The sequence below is a fragment of the Etheostoma cragini genome, chromosome 17, assembly GCF_013103735.1.
Source record: "Etheostoma cragini isolate CJK2018 chromosome 17, CSU_Ecrag_1.0, whole genome shotgun sequence".
In the NCBI taxonomy this organism is placed as follows: Eukaryota; Metazoa; Chordata; class Actinopteri; order Perciformes; family Percidae; genus Etheostoma; species Etheostoma cragini.
This window is the reverse complement of record NC_048423.1, coordinates 20,726,937-20,745,341: the sequence shown is the minus strand read 5'-3', so window position 1 is coordinate 20,745,341 and position 18,405 is coordinate 20,726,937. Positions and strand designations below refer to the sequence as shown.

Sequence of the window (18,405 nt, the reverse complement as noted above, 5' to 3'; positions counted from 1 at the left end):
TAATATTTCTGTCCATTTTGACTGACAAACACACAATTACAGGTTAATTAAAACCAAATGTAACGGAAAGAAATACTTTCACTCATTTTCTCTCAGAGATCAATATTACCAATCTCCCGGTAAAGCTATTTTAAAAGCTTACCTTGGTAAAGCTTCCGCCCCAAATTGTAAAGTTAATTGTTATAGGGCCACCATCTGGCTAAATTGCTCCCCAATAGAGACTACACTACCTTGCGTCCCCAGCAAAACCCCGTCAAAGTGTGAAGTAAATTGAATAAACACTCTTTGAGACAGCCAGACATACACACTTACAATACCAATACAAAATATAAATCAACTAATATATAATGTTTTATTATTATAGTTGAATCTTTCCAGTAGTATGCAACATAATAAAAATTAGCTTCACCTTTAGCAGTTACAATATTAAAGTCATTAACACATGAATGCCTCAATAATTATAAATCAGTGCAAAATAAATAGCAACTGAACCTAAAAAACTGCACACATTGTAGAATGAATCAAAGATTGCTAGCTGCTAGGATCTTGTCACGGTTTTCTTCGTACTGGTGCAGCATCTTCTGGAGGTCATGGTCAGCTGGAATCACCTGCATACACATGCATTCAGACATAACACAGAGTTACAGGCCAGCAGTTGCTGCAGGAGACAAAGTCCAGATCCAGATTCCAAAATCCAGATTTGAAGGTCCCTATGACACCAGGATATGCAATAACATCAGTTACAAAACGAGTAGTCTCGCATTGCCAGACCAGGGTCTGGCTAGTCCACACAGCATTCTGGGATGGAAGAAAAACATACTCTGGTTTATCTGCATTTCTTTCAACCAATCACAATCGTCTTGAGCGATGCTAAGCACCGGACGAAAATGTGTATGTTCAAAAACTCACTGTCAAAGTAGCTAATAAAAGAAAGTTTTACTCACCAGAACAGGAGCAGGAAGAGGGGAGGAGCTCTGCTTGATGAGCCAGTCCTCATACAGCTGGTGGATGGACTCCAGATACTCCTGATGGAACAATAGGGACCAATTCACAAAATGTTAATTTTCACTCTCTCTAGCCACTTCTACATTTTTTTGACCGTTGTATGGGTTCTGTGAAGTTAAACCATACGTTTGGATCTACGTCCTCACCAATGGAATGACTTTCTCCTCCTCTCTGCATCTCTGCTTCAACCTCTCATGGCAGGTCTGAGGAGACGTCTGCAGGTACACTGGAAACGGGGGAAAGTCACAGAATGTGGTTAAGAGGTATGTTGGGTGTCGGTCAATGTGAATTGCACAGGACTAAAGCTTCTCTATAACTAAAAATAGCATTTTACAAACTGCACCAATAGTATGACATGGTACACACTTCCTGTCTCCTAAGTAGGCATGGCCACATTTGTAAGTGTGGTGAATATCAAAAAAGTTGTCCATGCATAATGTATTTATATGTGTATTATAGATTATAGATTTACACTAATATTGTGATTGAGGTCCAGCCCACTCTACCTCTGAGACATCCCCAATAAAATACATTAAATGTGTTTGTGTCTCTGCTTTGTGTATACTCACCAATCAGATCAACAGGAATGGAAATGTTAGTTGTGAGCCAATCAAACCACTCGCTGAGAACAGCATAGTCCACTTCTGGCATTTTCCCACTAAAAAACAGAACAGAAACAAAAGTGTAGGCAATATGACCATCAAAGGTTTGCCAACCATTAAATATGTTTACATATAATGTTTATGATATCTTTATTATTTCTGTCTATATCAGGTAATTTTGGGCATTGCTTGTACCTTCATTTTCCCAATATTATAGTCAATGTATAAGCCAAGAAAATAAATATTCAGCCTATTTTATAAACAGTGTCTCTACTGAGGTACAACACCATTTTATGTATTCTATTATAAAATTAGTAAACCATGGTAAAAGGGTTTATGCATGTTGACCCACCACCACTGTTTGTTTCCTAGCAAAAATAGTCTTCTCCTGACAGAAAAAAGCCCAGCTCCAAGAGGTATTACATGTAGACTAAAACCTTCTGTTCTGTTCTGTAACAGGAACCATCAAACCAGCATGAGTTTAGCTGAAATAGTGTGCTATAGATCTATTGATCTACTTTCCTGGTCTTATCCAGGCGTGGACATTTATTAAACCACAGATACCTTTTGAAGAGATTCTCCACAAAGATGTACTTGGCACTGAAGATGGACCTCTCAATCATCCTGACAGGGGATGACTGGAAACAACAAGAAACATTAAGTACATACAGCTGATTGCATGATGAGATCATATGTTTGCATCCCCAGCCAATGGCTACCAATGTGTTTGCCAGTACTGCAGGTTGACAGTGTATTTGAAAGGGTAATTTAGTTTTTGTTTTCCTCTTTCAAAGTGGACCGTGCATTGGTGTCTAAGTGACTGATGTGAACAAAAATCTCTGAAATTGGTCCAGTATTGCGCAAGATTGCTGTAACCGGCAGGTGCGAACCGGGATGCAATGTAATCCAAAAGAGCAAATGTTCCTTGTTTATTTCTTCCACTAAAAGTACTCTTTTTGCAACTGACAGGCTTAGGTTGTTATGTGTCTGACAACATTATGGAAAGGATTCCTAAAGAGAAAGATCTATTTGTTTAACCAGCAAAAACTCAGAAAACCCTGCCGTTTAACCCACCAGACTCTATTTAAAGAAACGGCTAATTTTAGCCTGTATAGAGCCAGCATATTTTCACATGTCAATGGGTAAATTAAGGGTTTATTTCAACCAAACCAGAGTGGTGATTGTTGATACAGCAGAAAGACAAACTAAATTGGCTTTGGATAGTTTTATTTTGTTTCCGTCAACTTTGAATGAAGTGTTTTTACAATGATAAAATTACTGTTTGTTTAAATGGAATCTGGTGGGTTTGGAACTAGCGATTTAGGGTGAGTTTCATGTTAAAACATAAAGGATCTTACTAATTAACAAAAAGGTCTATCTCATTAGAATTTCCACGATGTTGTCAGACACTTAATAATAATAATGTGAGCATGTTATTGCAAAATCAGCACTTTTATTGAAAGTAAATTGAAGGTTTAATTGCCCATTAACGTTGTATAACTATGTAATTGCAGTGATTTTCCTTAATACTGGACCAATTTTAAAGATTGTTGTTCCCATCAGTCGCTTAAACACAAAATCATAGGAAATAGAAAAAAACTAAGTTACTCTTTAACTAGTATACGATAAGATGGTTGCGTTTCTAACAAACAGTACACTTACTATTGCTGACATGTGCCTGTCTAGCATGGTGAGTTGAACATATGTCTGCAAAGTGATGCCCCAGCGCTCAGGATCCTGGTACATCAGAGCCTTCAGGTACAAAAGCAAACAGCTGACACAACCAGGATGGCAAAGCTACAGAAAATCCATTCTTTCCATCCATTCTTCCATTTATTGCCACAAGGTTTAAACTGGATAATCGTGGTGTCCAGAGCAAGGTTTTGAATAGTTTTTTTGTGACTTTTGTGAACATAGTGCCAGCATTAGGCTTAAATTCACATGTATATCCAAATCAACTAAGATCAACTAAGGGTCACTTCACAAAAGGGTCAAAAACAAATGTTCTCTTATCCCTCTAATGGTATCTAACTATGTAGGTAGTTTGTCTGTCTCTGAATCTTGCCACAAACAATGTAAACCCCTCCATTAGGTCTGCACATTCATTAAAACCTATTCTCTAACTTAACATATAGCACTACCTAACTTATTGCTAGTAATTAATTATCACTCCTATACCAAATATTTTTTTGTCCGACCCGATTTTAAAAGTCTGATGTCAGGTCAACACGATGTCAAAATGATAATGTGTGCTAGGGGTGCAACGGATCACAAAACTTACGGTTCGGATCGGCTCAGTTTTTGGATCAACACAAAAAGGAGGGGATTTAAATGAGTTATTAAAAATTTAATAACTAACAAGAATAACTTCTTCCACCAGTACATTTCTGTTAAAAGACGATGGCATTACTTAAGGTAGATGCATCATCAATTGCTAAATCTGAATGAATTTTATGACCTTAAGTGTTTTTGTGATGTTCCCTTTGGATTATTAATAAGTTAAAACCCAGGAAAGTATTTTCACATGCTTGAATACACCTGTTGTGTTACCACTGTATCTTACAGACTTTTACTAATTTTACAGCTTGTCGTTGTTTCATTTTCAGCCTGAAAATATATTCACACAGTCTCTGATTGTCTCTATCCTGCTTGTGTGTGTGTGCTGCTGGATGCCGCAGAGCCTGGCTGCTTGCTTGTTCGTTTGTCTGCCACCGTTGAGTCACGTGACGGTACAACATCCAATCAAAAGAAGGGGGAGGAGGGGCTAAGTGTGCCTGCTCCGCGCTGTGACAGGAGCTTTATAGGTAGACTGTTGTACGTCCCGGTGTTGGAAACTTCTAGAGTAAAATACAGTCACACTACAGAGTTTAGCTGTCAGCATTTTAACTGTGTTTAATCCAGTCACTAGCTAAAGGTAGGCTGCTGCCACGTGTAACTTTAGTGTTAAATAGCGTGACATGCAGCAATGCTTCTGTTGCCTCCAACGTCTGTGTCGGAGCATCAGAGAGCAGCAAAGATATTTAAGTGGCAGCAAATTCCTATTCCGTCCAGTAAATACCGGTCATTTAGGCACCGGATTTTAAGATGTGCTGTTCATGTGAACCGAATATTGCGTTGCCTGTATCCTTTCACAGAAACCCTCTATTGAGATTTATCAACCTTCTTAAGTAAGAGCAACAGTAAAAATGTATTTCATTCTATTATTATGGTTAAACTTTGCATTTGATGAGTGGGTCACATGCATTCTAAACCCTGAGTGTTGATCCATACGGAACACAGATCAACTATGGTCTGTCAGACCACTAACATGTATAATACCAGAGGGTTGTGCCCACGGACATTCCTCCATTTAGAGACTGGTTCTGTAAGGACCTGGAACAAAAACAAAAAGTAGAATCATTAATGAACATTTCCAATCTCCAGGGTTCTGCTTTCATGACTCAACAGTAACATCGCTAACAACTTGCTGCGCTGAAATACTGGATTTTGGAATTTACTGTTTAACTGAATGTGAAACTGAGACCACACTTGGTATTTTCAGTTTTTCCTTGAATTCTTATTTTTTCCCACATTTTTTGAATGCCCTTATTATAAAGGAGGGAATGGAAGTCAAAGGGTTGAGGGAAAGGAGCGGCGCATACAAGGTGTAAAAAGCTAAATTAGTATTTTTCTGTAAAGCTTTGAACCCAAAGTCGACCAACTTTTTCATGCCCCTCGTGTCAAACAGCAGTCATGTTACGACTCAGGCCAATATGGCCAACAATTAGAGTGATAGGCCTACTTTCTGTTGGGAGCACATGCACAGCTTTGGTGTTTAAGGACTTTGATTTGTTGTACCTCTACATTGCTAGTTTTGCTGAAATACTCCAGACAAGTAGTCTTCCCACTGGCAATGTTCCCCTCAATGCAGATCTGAAAACAGTGACAGAGAGACAGATATTAACAGGCAACAGGCAGTAATGAGTCGCAGCATTCGCCTAGACCGGCGGGGGGGTGTTTAGCCGCAGACGCACTCCTTCTCTTCTTGGCTTCTCTTCATAGTTGTCAGATACATTTACCATATAGTCAATAATATAATAAAACTAGAGGAAGGCAGGGCAGCACAGCACGACCAGGCTCCTCTCTTTAACATGTCTCTCTTAGTTATGCTGTCGCAGTTTTAGACAGCTGGGGGACTTCCTTTGACACACTGAGCTCCTCTCTCTTTCCATTGGTGGGCATCCATGTCCCAGAAATGCCTGTTACTAACCTAGCTCTGGGGAAACATTACCCAGAGTCCTTATGTTCTTTTCCCCCAAGCTTGTTTTCTTGGATCAGGGAGAATCCAAAATCATGGTTGCAGCTGTCACCGTGGTCCTGCGATGTCCTCCTACACCCTCCTACGTTCTGCTGTGCCCTGTAACGCTCTGCAGTGCCCTTCTATGCCATGAACTACAAACTACTATTTTAAGTCACTGTTCCATTATTTTTTACTGTGACTATTATTGCCACTATTCATTTCAACCCCAACCAGCCCGTCAGACACCGCCTACCAAGACCCTGGGTCTGTCCGGGGTTTCTTCCATAAAGGGACTGTTTCCTCACCACTAGAACTGTTGGGTCCTTGTAAATTACAGAGTGTGGGATAGACCTACTCTATCTGTAGAGTGTCTCGAGATAACTCTTGTTATGAACTAATACTATAATTAAAATTGAAACTGAATTGAAATTGAATTCCTTTTTCTTGTGTTCTGAAGAGGAATTATAAAAGTTCAAATGTGAAAGGAACTATCACAGTTCAAGGTATTTTCACTGTTAATTTGCTTAACTGTTTTTTAAAGTTCAATAAATGCAACTTCTTTCCAAAAGTCACTGAATATATGTGTTAAATTATCATGATGATTTCAATATTGACAAAATAATCCTGATTGTGATTTTTTTTTCACAATCCAACAGCCCTAATGAGGATTAGTATTTTAATCACTGTAAAATATAAATAATTAAAACCACACAAGCAACTGCAGTTAGCATCATGAGTGCAGCTCATCTTCAGTATGTACTGTTCTGTGAGCAATGCATGGGGAACAGAAAGCTCTGATTAGGGATCATATGGCGGAGACTCACCACCGCTGCTTTATTGTCCACTCCATTCCGCACCAGCTTTCCTTGGAAGGAAGACAACATAGTGAGACAAGACTTCACGTCCCACAACTCACAGTGCTGCCCTCTCTCAGGTCAGTAGGCTAAAGTGAGGTCAGAGGGACAGAAATATGTTAAAATGCACAACAGATACAGTACAGTAAAAGTAACCTTATGGTGATAGGTCTGACATGGCTCTATGCTCCAGGGAATCATATTGGAAATGAAACAATGACTGAGGTTTAAGGGCTAAAATTTGAGTTTTTGCATGTTAAATGAGTGTTTTTTTTACATTTACTTAATGTAATATCTTTCCAAAAACTAATGAGAAATCATGTTTTGTCATTTCAATGTTAATTAATTTAATAATTTTGATTAAAAATGTTCCATAATCGAGCAGCCCTAAGTACACATTTGGTTATTACTTCATAAGTCCAGTTGTATTTTTTTCAGGTAACTTGTGACATGATGTCATCTTTTCTGTTTATTTCTACTTCTTATATTTCACACAGCCTCCGACCAAAGCAGCTATCCAGCCACAGCCATCAGTGCTCTCTCTCCATCTCTCCACCGCTGAAACAACTTTTCTGTGAAGAGAGCAGATACCAGCTGCGGATATGGACTTTCAGTTCACTGCTTAGCAACTCAAGTACAGCCAGTGCAAACCCCAGCGCCGGGGCCGGGCTCAGAGTGCGCTGGTGGCTAGCAGAAGCGCTAGAACAACAGCTAACCTTTTTTTTTGTCTCCCATCCCAGAATGCTGTGTGGACTAGCCAGACCCCAAAATGTAGGTCTTTTTCTTTTTTTAAATTGTAGTGCTGTCAGTAGTGAGACAAATTAAAACAATCGGTGTTGCCTACACTGCTGCGGTTAGCACCCAACAGGCTTAAACATGGCAAGTTTTAAACGTGTTTTAAGCCTCTTAACATGTTCATATGTTGTTACCAGTGCCTAACCATGTGCAGTTATTCCTTCCAAGTGAACACAGCGAATATGACTGCAGTGGATGTGACAGAATGGCATAAAAGTTGTGGTAATTCAGCCAGTGCACATACCTCTGTTTACTTCCTGTTTTCCAGTGAAGTCCACACAACACAACCTTTATGCCTTTCTGTCACATCTACTGCAGTCAGATTTACTGTGTTCACTTGAGAGGATTAACTGCACATGGCTAGGCACTGGTAATGACATTTTGAGCATGTTTAGAGGCTAAAAACATGTTTGAAACCGGCCCTATTTTAGCCTGTTGGGTGCTATTCCCAGCAGAAGGATGACACGGTGTAGGCAGCATCAATTGTTATAAATGACTTTATATATTTATACTTTTTTAACTTTAAATAAAATTGTTTTAAATAAGCTTTTTCTTTATGTATATTATACTTTTTTCAGGACACATATCATAGGCATATTTATGTACTGTATGTATTTAGTAATATATTTAATATTGAATGACACGGCATTCCATAGGAAAAAAAGTCATCCTCAACATTTGTTGTGTTATGGTTTTAGGATCAAGGATGAACACCGATAGGGAGCAATTTTATATATATATATATATATATATATATATAGGATATAGGCTCTACAGGATTAACTTTTGCCTTGGCAACTATCATGTTTTTTTCCAAATGATGTGACCTAATATTCTATTATCAAGGATGGGCTGAGCCCAGAGCCTGGGATGAGGCCCGAATGTTTTTAACATTGTCAAATAGTTTTTTTCTTCTCTTCTTTTTATTATTATTATTGTACAATGTCAATACAGACAATTAAGTCACAATCACAGTGGGATTGTGCAATTGTTGAAAAGTGTCGACAAATCTGAGATAGGGACACAATATAGCAAATCAAAAGAAAAGAAAAAAGATACTAGGGGTCTTTTTAATCAAGTAGGGAATGTAAGTCCAACAAAGAAAATAGCTTGGTGTTTTCCTTAATCATGCATTAAAGAGATGCAAGTTCATTTTCCAACAGTTGATAGATATCACTTAACATTTTAAATGTCACTTCTTTGGCTTTTGGTGGGATAGGAATAGTATCGTTTCCTAAGGTTTCTTGCTTCTTCCTCTCTATAGTCTAGAGCACAAAGCCATTTCTCGCTTTCGATTTGAGTTTGTTCGACAGAAACCTTGCCAAAGCATCGGCGCAAAATAACGTTGGAGACACTTTTTATTTACTGTTTTTTTTTTTTACTCAATAACGGATGAGATTTAACAGAAGCAAAGTGCTTCAAACAAAAAGTAAAAGTTAAATGAACGATTTGAAAAACTACTTCAAAAAGTAAAAGTAGGCATTCCGAAAAAAATATTGTTTAGTCACAGTGTCGCGAGTAATTGTAATTTGTTCATTTGCATGTCAGATAGAAATATTCTAATACACTTTGTAGTGGACCCAAGCTTTTCCATCCCATCCATCTTCGTCCACTTATCTGGTATCGGGCCGCGGGGGGCAGCTGCTCCAGCAGGCTTTTCACCAAACACATCCTATATTATATAATCCCGTGCGCCACTGACCTGCAGTAACGTGCTGCGTGCCGCTGCGTGCTCCACTCTGTATCCGTCTGACGCTCCCAGCAGGTAGCTCTGTCCCTCTATTATGTCTAATAGCACCGAATGATGACGGAGCCACGGCACATTTAGCGAATACGGGTCGAATACATCTTAACGTTAACGTCACACGACCAGCAGCTACCAACATCTCGCAGCACACACCTATCGACAGCACTGTCTACAACCGGCAGAGCTCTTGTAACCATGTATGTCGCTAGGCTTGTATCGGGTATCAAACAGGAAGAACCGCGACTTCTTCTTCGAATTAAATTTAGTAGCACAACAGGCGCCCACTGCCATCTACTGTAGGCCTATATGTTTCACTTTGATTCAATTCAAGTCACAGGGGCTTTATTGCCATTGGAAATTACATTTCCAAAGCAAGCGTGAAGTAAAAATAAAAATGTAGGCTACAGTACAAACAGTAAAGATCTGTACTAGCTAAAGACTAACTGTTTTTCCGATCTTGTATATACTTAAATATTTGTTCTTACATTCTTATATTTTATTCTTATAATTTGTTATTATAATTATTATTATTTCATGTATATTGTATGTATGTATATTTTGTGTGCTGCTGTAACACTGTAATTTCCCATTTTTTTGGGATCAATAAATATCTATCTATCTATCTATCTAGCTCTCTAACATAGCAACACTGTGGCCAAATAGGCCTATACAAATAGGTAAAGATAAACTAATACATACAAATAGGCCAAAATATCCAATATACACACAGTAGGCCTACAGTGTGTCTACTAACGGAGATTGGCGCAGATGGCCAGTGCAGGAAAACAAAGATGACTGACAGTCTTCATAATGATTTTTTTCCTTTGGGCGTCCTTTTCTTGTCAAATCAGCCCACATTTGCACATAGCTGTAATTAACTCATTCAATTGCTCAGGTATTCTGCCTCTGTGTGTTCTCTGTTCAGGACCAAATAACCTGCCACAACAGACCTCACAACCATAAACAGAAAGTTTAAAGTGATTCCGTCTGTAAAGTCGCTGTAGGAGTTAACTAACACCAGAAGATGGCGGTAATGCATTGCTAAGAATGCCAACTGCCGGTAAACCTAAAAGAAAACGTAGAAGAAGAAAAAGAAGACAGGATGCACACATGTTCGTTTCCCGGGGTCAGCAGTGTCGTCTCAGTCTCCATGCCGTACTTACCAATGCGTCAAGCTGCCAGACCGTAAACACAGGTTATCATCAGTTTAACAGAACAGTTGGCGATGTGGTGGTGTTTTTGTTGAGGTAAGTAACCACATGTCAAGTTAAAGCAGGCTGTTTTGTTTAACTGAAACTACTGTGTGTGTGTGTGTGTGTGTGTGTGTGTGTGTGTGTGTGTGTGTGTGTGTGTGTGTGTGTGTGTGTGTGTGTGTGTGTGTGTGTGTGTGTGTGTGTGTGTGTGTGTGTGTGTGTGTGTGTGTGTGTGTGTGTGTGTGCGGACGTGCGTTACAGCCACTGTCAGCGAGAAACCCACTAGCTAACGTCCATGGGGACACCCAGTTATTGGTCAAAAGAACATTTGTTGTAACGTTATGAAGGTGGTAACGTTAAGTCACTCGTGACAATTAGTTTTCCTCATGTTACAGATGCCATAGCTAACTATTTGCCATGATTACTGCAAATTACAACAGTGGTCCCACAATCTTTAAAGGAGAATTCCAGTCACGTAGCTCTGTTGTGTGTAAATTTGGAGTTGTCAGTAGCAAAAAAAATGAAAACAATCGGTTCTGCCTACATTGAGTTAGCCTCCTGCTAGATTTTGTACCCAAGCGGCTTAAACAGGGCAAGTTTTAAACAAGTTGTAAGTCTCTACATAGGCTTAAAATGTCATTAAAAGTGCCTACCAATGTGCAGTTATTCCGTCCAAGTGAACACAGCGAATTTGACTGCTGTAGATGTGACAGAAAGGCATAAAAGTGTTAATTCAGCAAGTGAACATACTTCTGTTTATTTCCTGGTTTCCGGTGAACTCCACACTAGTTCTCTTATACATCGGTACACGATCTGTGCAAGCAGCACAGATCGTGTACCGATGTATAAGAGAACGGTTAGCCTGACGCCAGTCAGTGTAGAACAGATAGTGTTGTCAATCCTCGTATATCATGATTATTATATACGCATGCTTGGACATTTTGCGCATGTGCAGAAAGGATTGCGTACTGACAATTACTTCTTTCACCCGTACATTGCAGTACAAAACGGATGAGGAAAGGGTATTTTACAATAACTTTAAATGCACCACAACGTTAACCAATTTAAAGCAAACGCAACATTTAGCTAGTCCCGTATTCGTTGTTTTAGTTTGAGTCTTATATCTCATAGCTTTAGCGGCAGACTGTTGTACATCCCGGTATTGGAATCCACTACAGTGAAATACAGTCACACTTTTACACAGTTTAGCTGTCAGAATTTTAAACATATCGTAGTGCAGGAATAATATGGGAAACATTCTTGGGGTGTTCATTAGCGAAGATGTTGCCCTGGTTCAGCTGATTGGTCAGGTTCAGAAAGGGGAGGAGGGAAGGAGTTAAGCGGGAAGTAGAGGAAAAGTATTGACTCGAGGAGACGAAGCTAACTAGCTAGTGACGGCCAGCAACCTTTTTGTTGTTTCGGACACTCTTCTAACCCTGTAATTAGCCTGTGTTCTAGGGTAATGAAGCCCGGTCCATTCGGTTACATTTCAGCCACAGTCTCCTCGTCATTCACCTAGCTAGGCAGCCGTTCGGCGGAGCCATGAGCGCCACAGTATTTAATCCATTTATTACTGATGCTAATGGTAGGCTAACGCTACCTGCTCTCAAGTGTAACGCATTATTATTGTTTACTAGCGTGACATGTAGTGATGTTTGTGTTCTGGAAAGTGGTCGCACAATAGTTGAATTGTTGTGTTGCGCCCAAACGTAGCATTTAAACTTTACATAGACAACCAAATAAAATATGGACTTCTTTTGAAATAAGATTTTTCCACTTTTATTAGTATTCATTTATTTGTTTTTGAATTAAAAACAAATATGGAACAGGTAGTTGCTAAAGGGGGCAACCAGAGAATAAGAAATGGTTGCCAAGGGCAATCAGGCAACCGTTACTGTCGAGCCCTGCAGTTGTCTCTTATTCTTCGGTCCATCTCCTTACACTGATTTGTATGTTACCTACAACCTCACTTCACTGATAAAAACAAACCCTTTTCATCGTAGAACCTATTTTCCCACAAATGCGTCAATTTAATTATTTTACATAACACAAAACAAAGAAACAACACACACCAAAAGTAGCAATACAAAATCCATATCATTGACATTAACAGCCACAGCAACCCCGTATCAAATAGTTACATAGAAGACACAAGCTGTAAAAAGTACCCAAAGCCCCTTCCCTGTGCGTCCCCGCCCACATCCAGCCAAGGAGTCCATCGATCCATAAATTCAGCACTTTGTAATCTCAGCATGAAAGTTATTTATTTTTCCGTTGTATAGATTCCCCTGACGACTGATCCCTAAGTACCATGTGTTGGGGGGTCTCTTTAAGCCAACTCAGTGTTATTGCTTTTTGTTGCTGCTGCAAGAAGTATATGCAGCAGGTATTTATTTTTCCTGTCTGCTAGCAGTGGGTCCCTTGGCAGGTGCCTGCCCATTATTTTATCAAGGAGGTAAATTACTTAGTTCATTTTTATCAAGACAAACATTAGTTTCCCCATAAAGAATCATGAAAAAGCACCACTTTAAATCTTGTTGTTACCACATATGGGTTGACAAGTGTCTTCAAGAAGTCATTCAGCATGAAAAAGAATTTAAAAAGAAATCTTAGTTAACAAACACCAAAACAACTGAATAGTTAGACTGAGAGGGGGGCATTTATCTCACCATTAAGCTGTTATGCAGTTATATTTGGTTGCATATCAGTATATTCTGTTGCTAACATCTGTATCCAGAGGATATTATGCGTTATGTACTTGTCATAACTGTTTGTTGTTTTTGTTTGATGTTTTTTTTGTACGTGTACATATTTTTTTTTGTGTAGCCTAACTGTTTTGTTCCTCAGGATGCAAAATTAATTTCAGTATTAACTGACAGTAAACTTATTGTAATGTATTTAGGCAGATTAATGCTGTGATTACATTCCTCATTTTAGTCTCTCTCTTGTTGTGAATGTCCGTCTTGCTGCAGGCTCACATAAGCACCGACATGAAGAACAGAAGTGGTGGCTGTCTGGACAGTCGTCTTAGACAGAGAGTGGAGCAGGTACAAATCCATGTCCTCGTTCTCTTGGGGCTGTATATGTATGTGTATAAGTGCAGAGGTATTATTTTTAAGAATGAAGCCTAGAAGTTTGTATAATCTCACAATTCAGTAAAAACAGGTACGCTGTCTCTTCTTTACTGTAGTGCATCATCTCTGTACACACAGACACACATACAGGGGCGGATTTAGTCATTTTGAGGCCTAAGGCAAACACAGGTATGGGGCCCTCCACAACCCTTGGTCTCCCCCTTTTCACTCCTTTTTTTCACGGTATAAGAGCCCAGACCTGACCTGCTTATCTTTTCTCCATTCTTCATTTGCATGTAAAAGTTATTGCTTGTAAATCTGCGCCCCTCTTAATTTCTTGAAAAAACTCTGTCCCTGACTTGTTATGGTCCCCTCTGCACTACTGAGCAGCGCTCTCTGTCTGACAGCTGTTTTGGCAAGAGTGCTGGATAATCTTCAATCATAACACCTTGATTAGGGTGACTGCTACTCACGGGGTCTAGTTGCTGAGTATTATGTGTGTCACCATCTTTGTCATTGCCATAGTTGTCATCATGGACAGTGAAAGCAGCAGTCCCGTAACTATATCCGTTCGAAGGATCCTGTAAGGTCGTCTTGTGTGTAGCCCCCGCATCGCTAGAGCAACCTGGGCTGACAATACTCTTCATCAGCGTTAGCAATCGTCTTTAGCCTAGCTACAGCTTACAGCATGCTGAGCCATTTGTTTACAAACATACGCTGATGCACAGTACAATAATGGAATAGTCCAATGTAGTGGGGACTGGGGGGGAGTTTCTCATCATGAATTAAACAATCGTATAGCACTTTAGCGTGTCAATATTTAGAGATATAATTAATTGGTGAAAAGTAAGACAAGAAATCGTAACCATAAGTTTATGAGGCGTTTTAGGGGGCCCTTGGTAGCTTGGGGCCTAAGGCAATTGCCTACCTTTGCCTAATGGTAAGTCCACCTCTGCACACAAACACACACACACACACACACACACACACACACACACACACACACACACACACACACACACACACCTCAGTTTCCGTTGTCCGGTAATTACCGGTCTTTGACCGAAAGAAAATTCCTATTTTCTCCAGTCAGAATGACCAGTGGAAATAAGTTCCTTTGCGGTATTTAAATTAAATAGGCTACAGTGAATTTCATATTTTCCATTCTAGACATTCTAAAAATGACTGTACAGTGCAGCGTCAAAGCACCAGCTGTGATTAAATGCAGTAGACTACCATAGGTTTATAAACTACAAACTGCAACAAGCAAGCGGGAAAGTCAAAGCCCAAGCCGTGGCAAAACAGGTAAATATTGCAAATAGCCTACATAAAACACAGTTGTTTTGGCTTCTCTGCATCGCCTACATATCAATAAAAATAGTATAGGCCAAAATCCCCATGCCTTGATGATATAATTCTTTATATTGCCTGCCTATCAATAGGTTTTAAGCGCAATAAACACGGAAAATACTTGACCAGAATTGTTCCCACTTTGCACTAGAGGACACACTGACACAAAATAAAAATTATAATGGCAATAATAAAATTAATGTATACAACGTTTATCTCAATCCCAAACTAAACTGTAGACAAGAATAAATGGTCTAAATCTTAAAGGATGGGACAGTATGGTAACCGTCCTGCCAACAGAGGACATCATGAGGTAGAATAAAGTAGTGATAACGTCCTGTCCTGGGTCTGTTCTTGTTCTGGCGTGAATTTTATGCCACGTGATTGGAGACTGGGTTTGAATTTCTTTTATTGATATGTGTCATCCTCAACCTGTTTTATGTTAAATTCTTTCTTCAGTATTTGGCGACCTGCACCAGTGAATATGTGGACCTTTCAGCCATGGCACTGGAACTTCAAAAACTGTACAGGCAAGTGCATCAGACTCAAACTCAGTCGAAGGTGGTGACTGTGCATAACGTTGCTTCAATCTGTCCTACACCAACTGCTGAAATCAGGACATCATCCAATAGGTTTTGTGTTTATCAAAGTATGTATCAAAATTAGAGTTGGGCAGCAATACAAAATTTAATTTTAATCGCAAAATGAAATAATGATCAAAAGTAGTGTATATAGTGGCCGCTTTTGCATTCCTCTCCTTTTCATACAACTGGGATTCTGATGGTGCGTGTTGAGGGAATCTCATACCTGCCGTCATTGTTGCAATTCTAAGACCGATGTCCTCCACAACCCTTATGGGCCTCCAGTCTGTAGCTATCCACGTCGCTATGGCATTTGTTAGCGTCTCTTTCCTTTGTTTATCTCTACTTACCCACACGCTGCATCTAACGTAGTCTGTCAAAGCCTCGCGCCGCTGTGTGTTTCGTTGAATGATTTGCTGGTACCAACTGTCAAGGTAATATTTCAGACTGGAAGTACTCCGGTCATAAGAAAATTTAACTTTGCAGTACTTACAAAGCCTGTGAGCAACACACTTTTACAATAATAAAGAAATAATAAAAACTGTGTTAACGCGCAATAAAAAAATTGTCGCCGTTAATTAATTAATTACTTAACGCGATAATAACGCGTTAACTTGCCCAGCCCTAATTAAAATTTATAACAGAAGTGCTCTTTCTTTCACGATGTTCACTTACATTACCGTACCCTCATTGATATGCATGAGGTGAAACCCTACAAACCGACATACTTCAAAAAGAGCTAGGACTAAAACTGCATGAAAAGCAACGCTATAACGGTGGGAGTTATTGCAAGTTTGTTAGCTAAGACTGCATTTGTTTAAACAAACCTGGACACTGCGTGTACATTGATGTGCATGTCAGCAAATTGTCTGGTTTATATTTTATCTTTAGAATGGAGTATGGCAGAAGAAACAGGACAGCCTTCAGGATTCAAGTAGAGAAAGGTAAGAGGCAAACGTAGATTGATGCCATTTTACACTGCAATAGTAGTTTGGCCTCCATGTGTTTTCAGGGTGATTATTTTAAACTGTAAATTCACACGAGTCCATTCTAATGGACGGGGGGACAGGAGAAGGATGATGATGATGATGATGATGATGATGATGATAATAATACTATTAATAATAATAATTCATTATATTTATATTGAGCTTTTTTATAGACAAAGTTTTGATTTAGCTTAAGTCATGATAATGGATTGTCATGTCATCACAAGAGAAAACACCTTATGTCAAAATAAAATACATATTCTTTAATCTGACGTGTGCAGCCCGTGTCCCATCCAATCCTTTCCAGTGATCAGTCTTTTTTTGGAATATGAGCTGTATGGGGTTCTGATTTGTCTTTTCCCACTCTCTCTCCTAGTGTACGAAGCAATCATGAAGGAGTCTGGGCTGAATGATCTGGAGAGCAAACACTTGGCCAAGAGAGCCAAGCACAACCACAATGACACCGGGTAAGGGACTCTCTCTGCTTACTGCCTGGTTTCGACCAGTAAGATTGTCTTACCCATCAGGGCTCTAACAAGCCCTTCTCTCTAATGTACTCTGTTTTCAAATGTGTTACTAATGCCATGCAAAACTGTGTGTTCACAGGGATGGCAGCAGCAGCTCAGAGGAGTCCTCTGACAGTGATGACCCCATTCTGGAGAACACTGTAAGAAATAATGTAAAGGTTAAATCTGAGGAATGATAGTTGAAGCATGTTGGTCATAGAGTTTCCATTGGGGGAAGCCTATATTTAGATCTGCAAAGATAAATTGATTGAACTATTTAATTAATTAGCAATTATTTTTAAGTTGGATTAAGTAATTTATTCAAAGTGGCTGTATGTAACTTTCAGTTGTGTTGATTCTAGTGGCCGCTTTGGATAAAAGTGCTGGTGTTTTTACCAAACTTGCTTTCTTTTCGGTTCTGTTTAGCCCACCGTATTACTGAGTAAGTGTTACGGGGAGGTCATATAGTTGCGATGATTGTTTTTCTCAGACAGAAAATGATTCATTTAAAATAATTGTTGCATTTCATGTGTTTCATACAGTAACTTAGCCGACTTTGGATATTTTGTTAGCTCCAACCTTATCACTGTCACTGTGTCACGAGCCATATATATATGGAATTTTTCAGGTTTTAATTGTAATTTTTGAATTTATGAACTTAGAAAAATAAAAGTGAAAATTAGTTGTTGAAAATTTAAAGCGTAAAATTCTGAGGCAACAAATTCAGATACAAAATTTCAGTGCATAAATATTCAGTGCTAGAAATTCAATGGCTTTTTAATTTCAAAATCCAATGAAACAGATTTACTTCCATAGTCCTGCCCCAGTATCAGCCATAACTTCAACAGATAACTTGTGAAATAACATTAAATCACACTTAGGTTTTTATGAAAATCTCCTGCTACCTATTTCCTGGCTGAATGTAAACACAGGCTTTTCCGGTGTTAGAAAGAAATCTGTTACCCATCAGAATGGCTTACTGTAGAGCCGTTCTACCTGCCGCAAATCATTCTGTGACTTTGCTGGAAAAATCAGACCTGGGCAAAGGCACTAATTAAAACTATACAAAAATGTCTTTCTTTTTACTGTTGATCTTGTCTGCTGTTACAGGTTGTTTAAGACCAATTCAGAAAAATGACTTTTTCACTTTATGAAAGAAAAGTTAAAATTGGCTGATTTCAGCTTTTTAAATGTGAATATTTTCTAGTTTCTTCACTCTCTGTGACAATAAACTTATATATTTTTTGAGTTGTGGAAAAAAACAAGACGTTTAAGGACGTCACCTTGGCTTTGGAAAACGCTGATCAGCCTTTTTTAAACATTTTTATTGAGAAAATAATCAACAGATTAATCGATAATTAAAATAATCGTTAGTTGCAGCCCTGCTTATATTACTGATCTCAACCCACACTGTTGGATAATTAAGAAGC

At 39.0% G+C, this 18,405-nt stretch overlaps 2 protein-coding genes across 7 annotated transcripts in view; one reads left to right on the top strand and one right to left on the bottom strand.

The window, feature by feature from the left end:
* Nucleotides 1–331: 331 nt before the first annotated feature.
* Nucleotides 332–9,511, bottom strand: tk2 (thymidine kinase 2). 2 transcript variants are annotated; one of them, XM_034899287.1, is made up of 10 exons: nucleotides 9,238–9,511; nucleotides 6,711–6,751; nucleotides 5,445–5,519; nucleotides 4,926–4,979; nucleotides 3,270–3,359; nucleotides 2,172–2,245; nucleotides 1,575–1,663; nucleotides 1,152–1,231; nucleotides 945–1,025; nucleotides 332–608 (listed from the first exon to the last, which is right to left on the bottom strand). In XM_034899287.1, the coding sequence occupies exons 1-10, from the start codon at nucleotides 9,419–9,421 to the stop codon at nucleotides 522–524; spliced, it is 855 nt and encodes a 284-aa protein (XP_034755178.1). In that variant the 5' UTR covers nucleotides 9,422–9,511; the 3' UTR covers nucleotides 332–521. The 2 variants fall into 2 exon arrangements, with proteins under 2 accessions (XP_034755178.1, XP_034755179.1); XM_034899288.1 differs by having other exon boundaries at nucleotides 6,711–6,829; nucleotides 9,238–9,489.
* Nucleotides 9,512–10,286: 775 nt separating this feature from the next.
* nvl (nuclear VCP like) overlaps nucleotides 10,287–18,405 on the top strand; it is a 40,172-nt gene continuing 32,053 nt past the window's right edge. For 3 of the 5 annotated variants that reach the window (XM_034899238.1, XM_034899239.1, XM_034899237.1), the window contains exons 1-6: nucleotides 10,287–10,529; nucleotides 13,448–13,522; nucleotides 15,359–15,429; nucleotides 16,372–16,424; nucleotides 16,846–16,936; nucleotides 17,076–17,148. In XM_034899238.1, coding sequence (XP_034755129.1) covers nucleotides 13,466–13,522; nucleotides 15,359–15,429; nucleotides 16,372–16,424; nucleotides 16,846–16,936; nucleotides 17,076–17,148 — 345 coding nt within the window. In that variant the 5' untranslated portion in view covers nucleotides 10,287–10,529; nucleotides 13,448–13,465. The remainder of the gene's footprint in view (nucleotides 10,530–13,447; nucleotides 13,523–15,358; nucleotides 15,430–16,371; nucleotides 16,425–16,845; nucleotides 16,937–17,075; nucleotides 17,149–18,405) is intronic. The other 2 variants (XM_034899240.1, XM_034899241.1) reach the window with 2 other exon arrangements.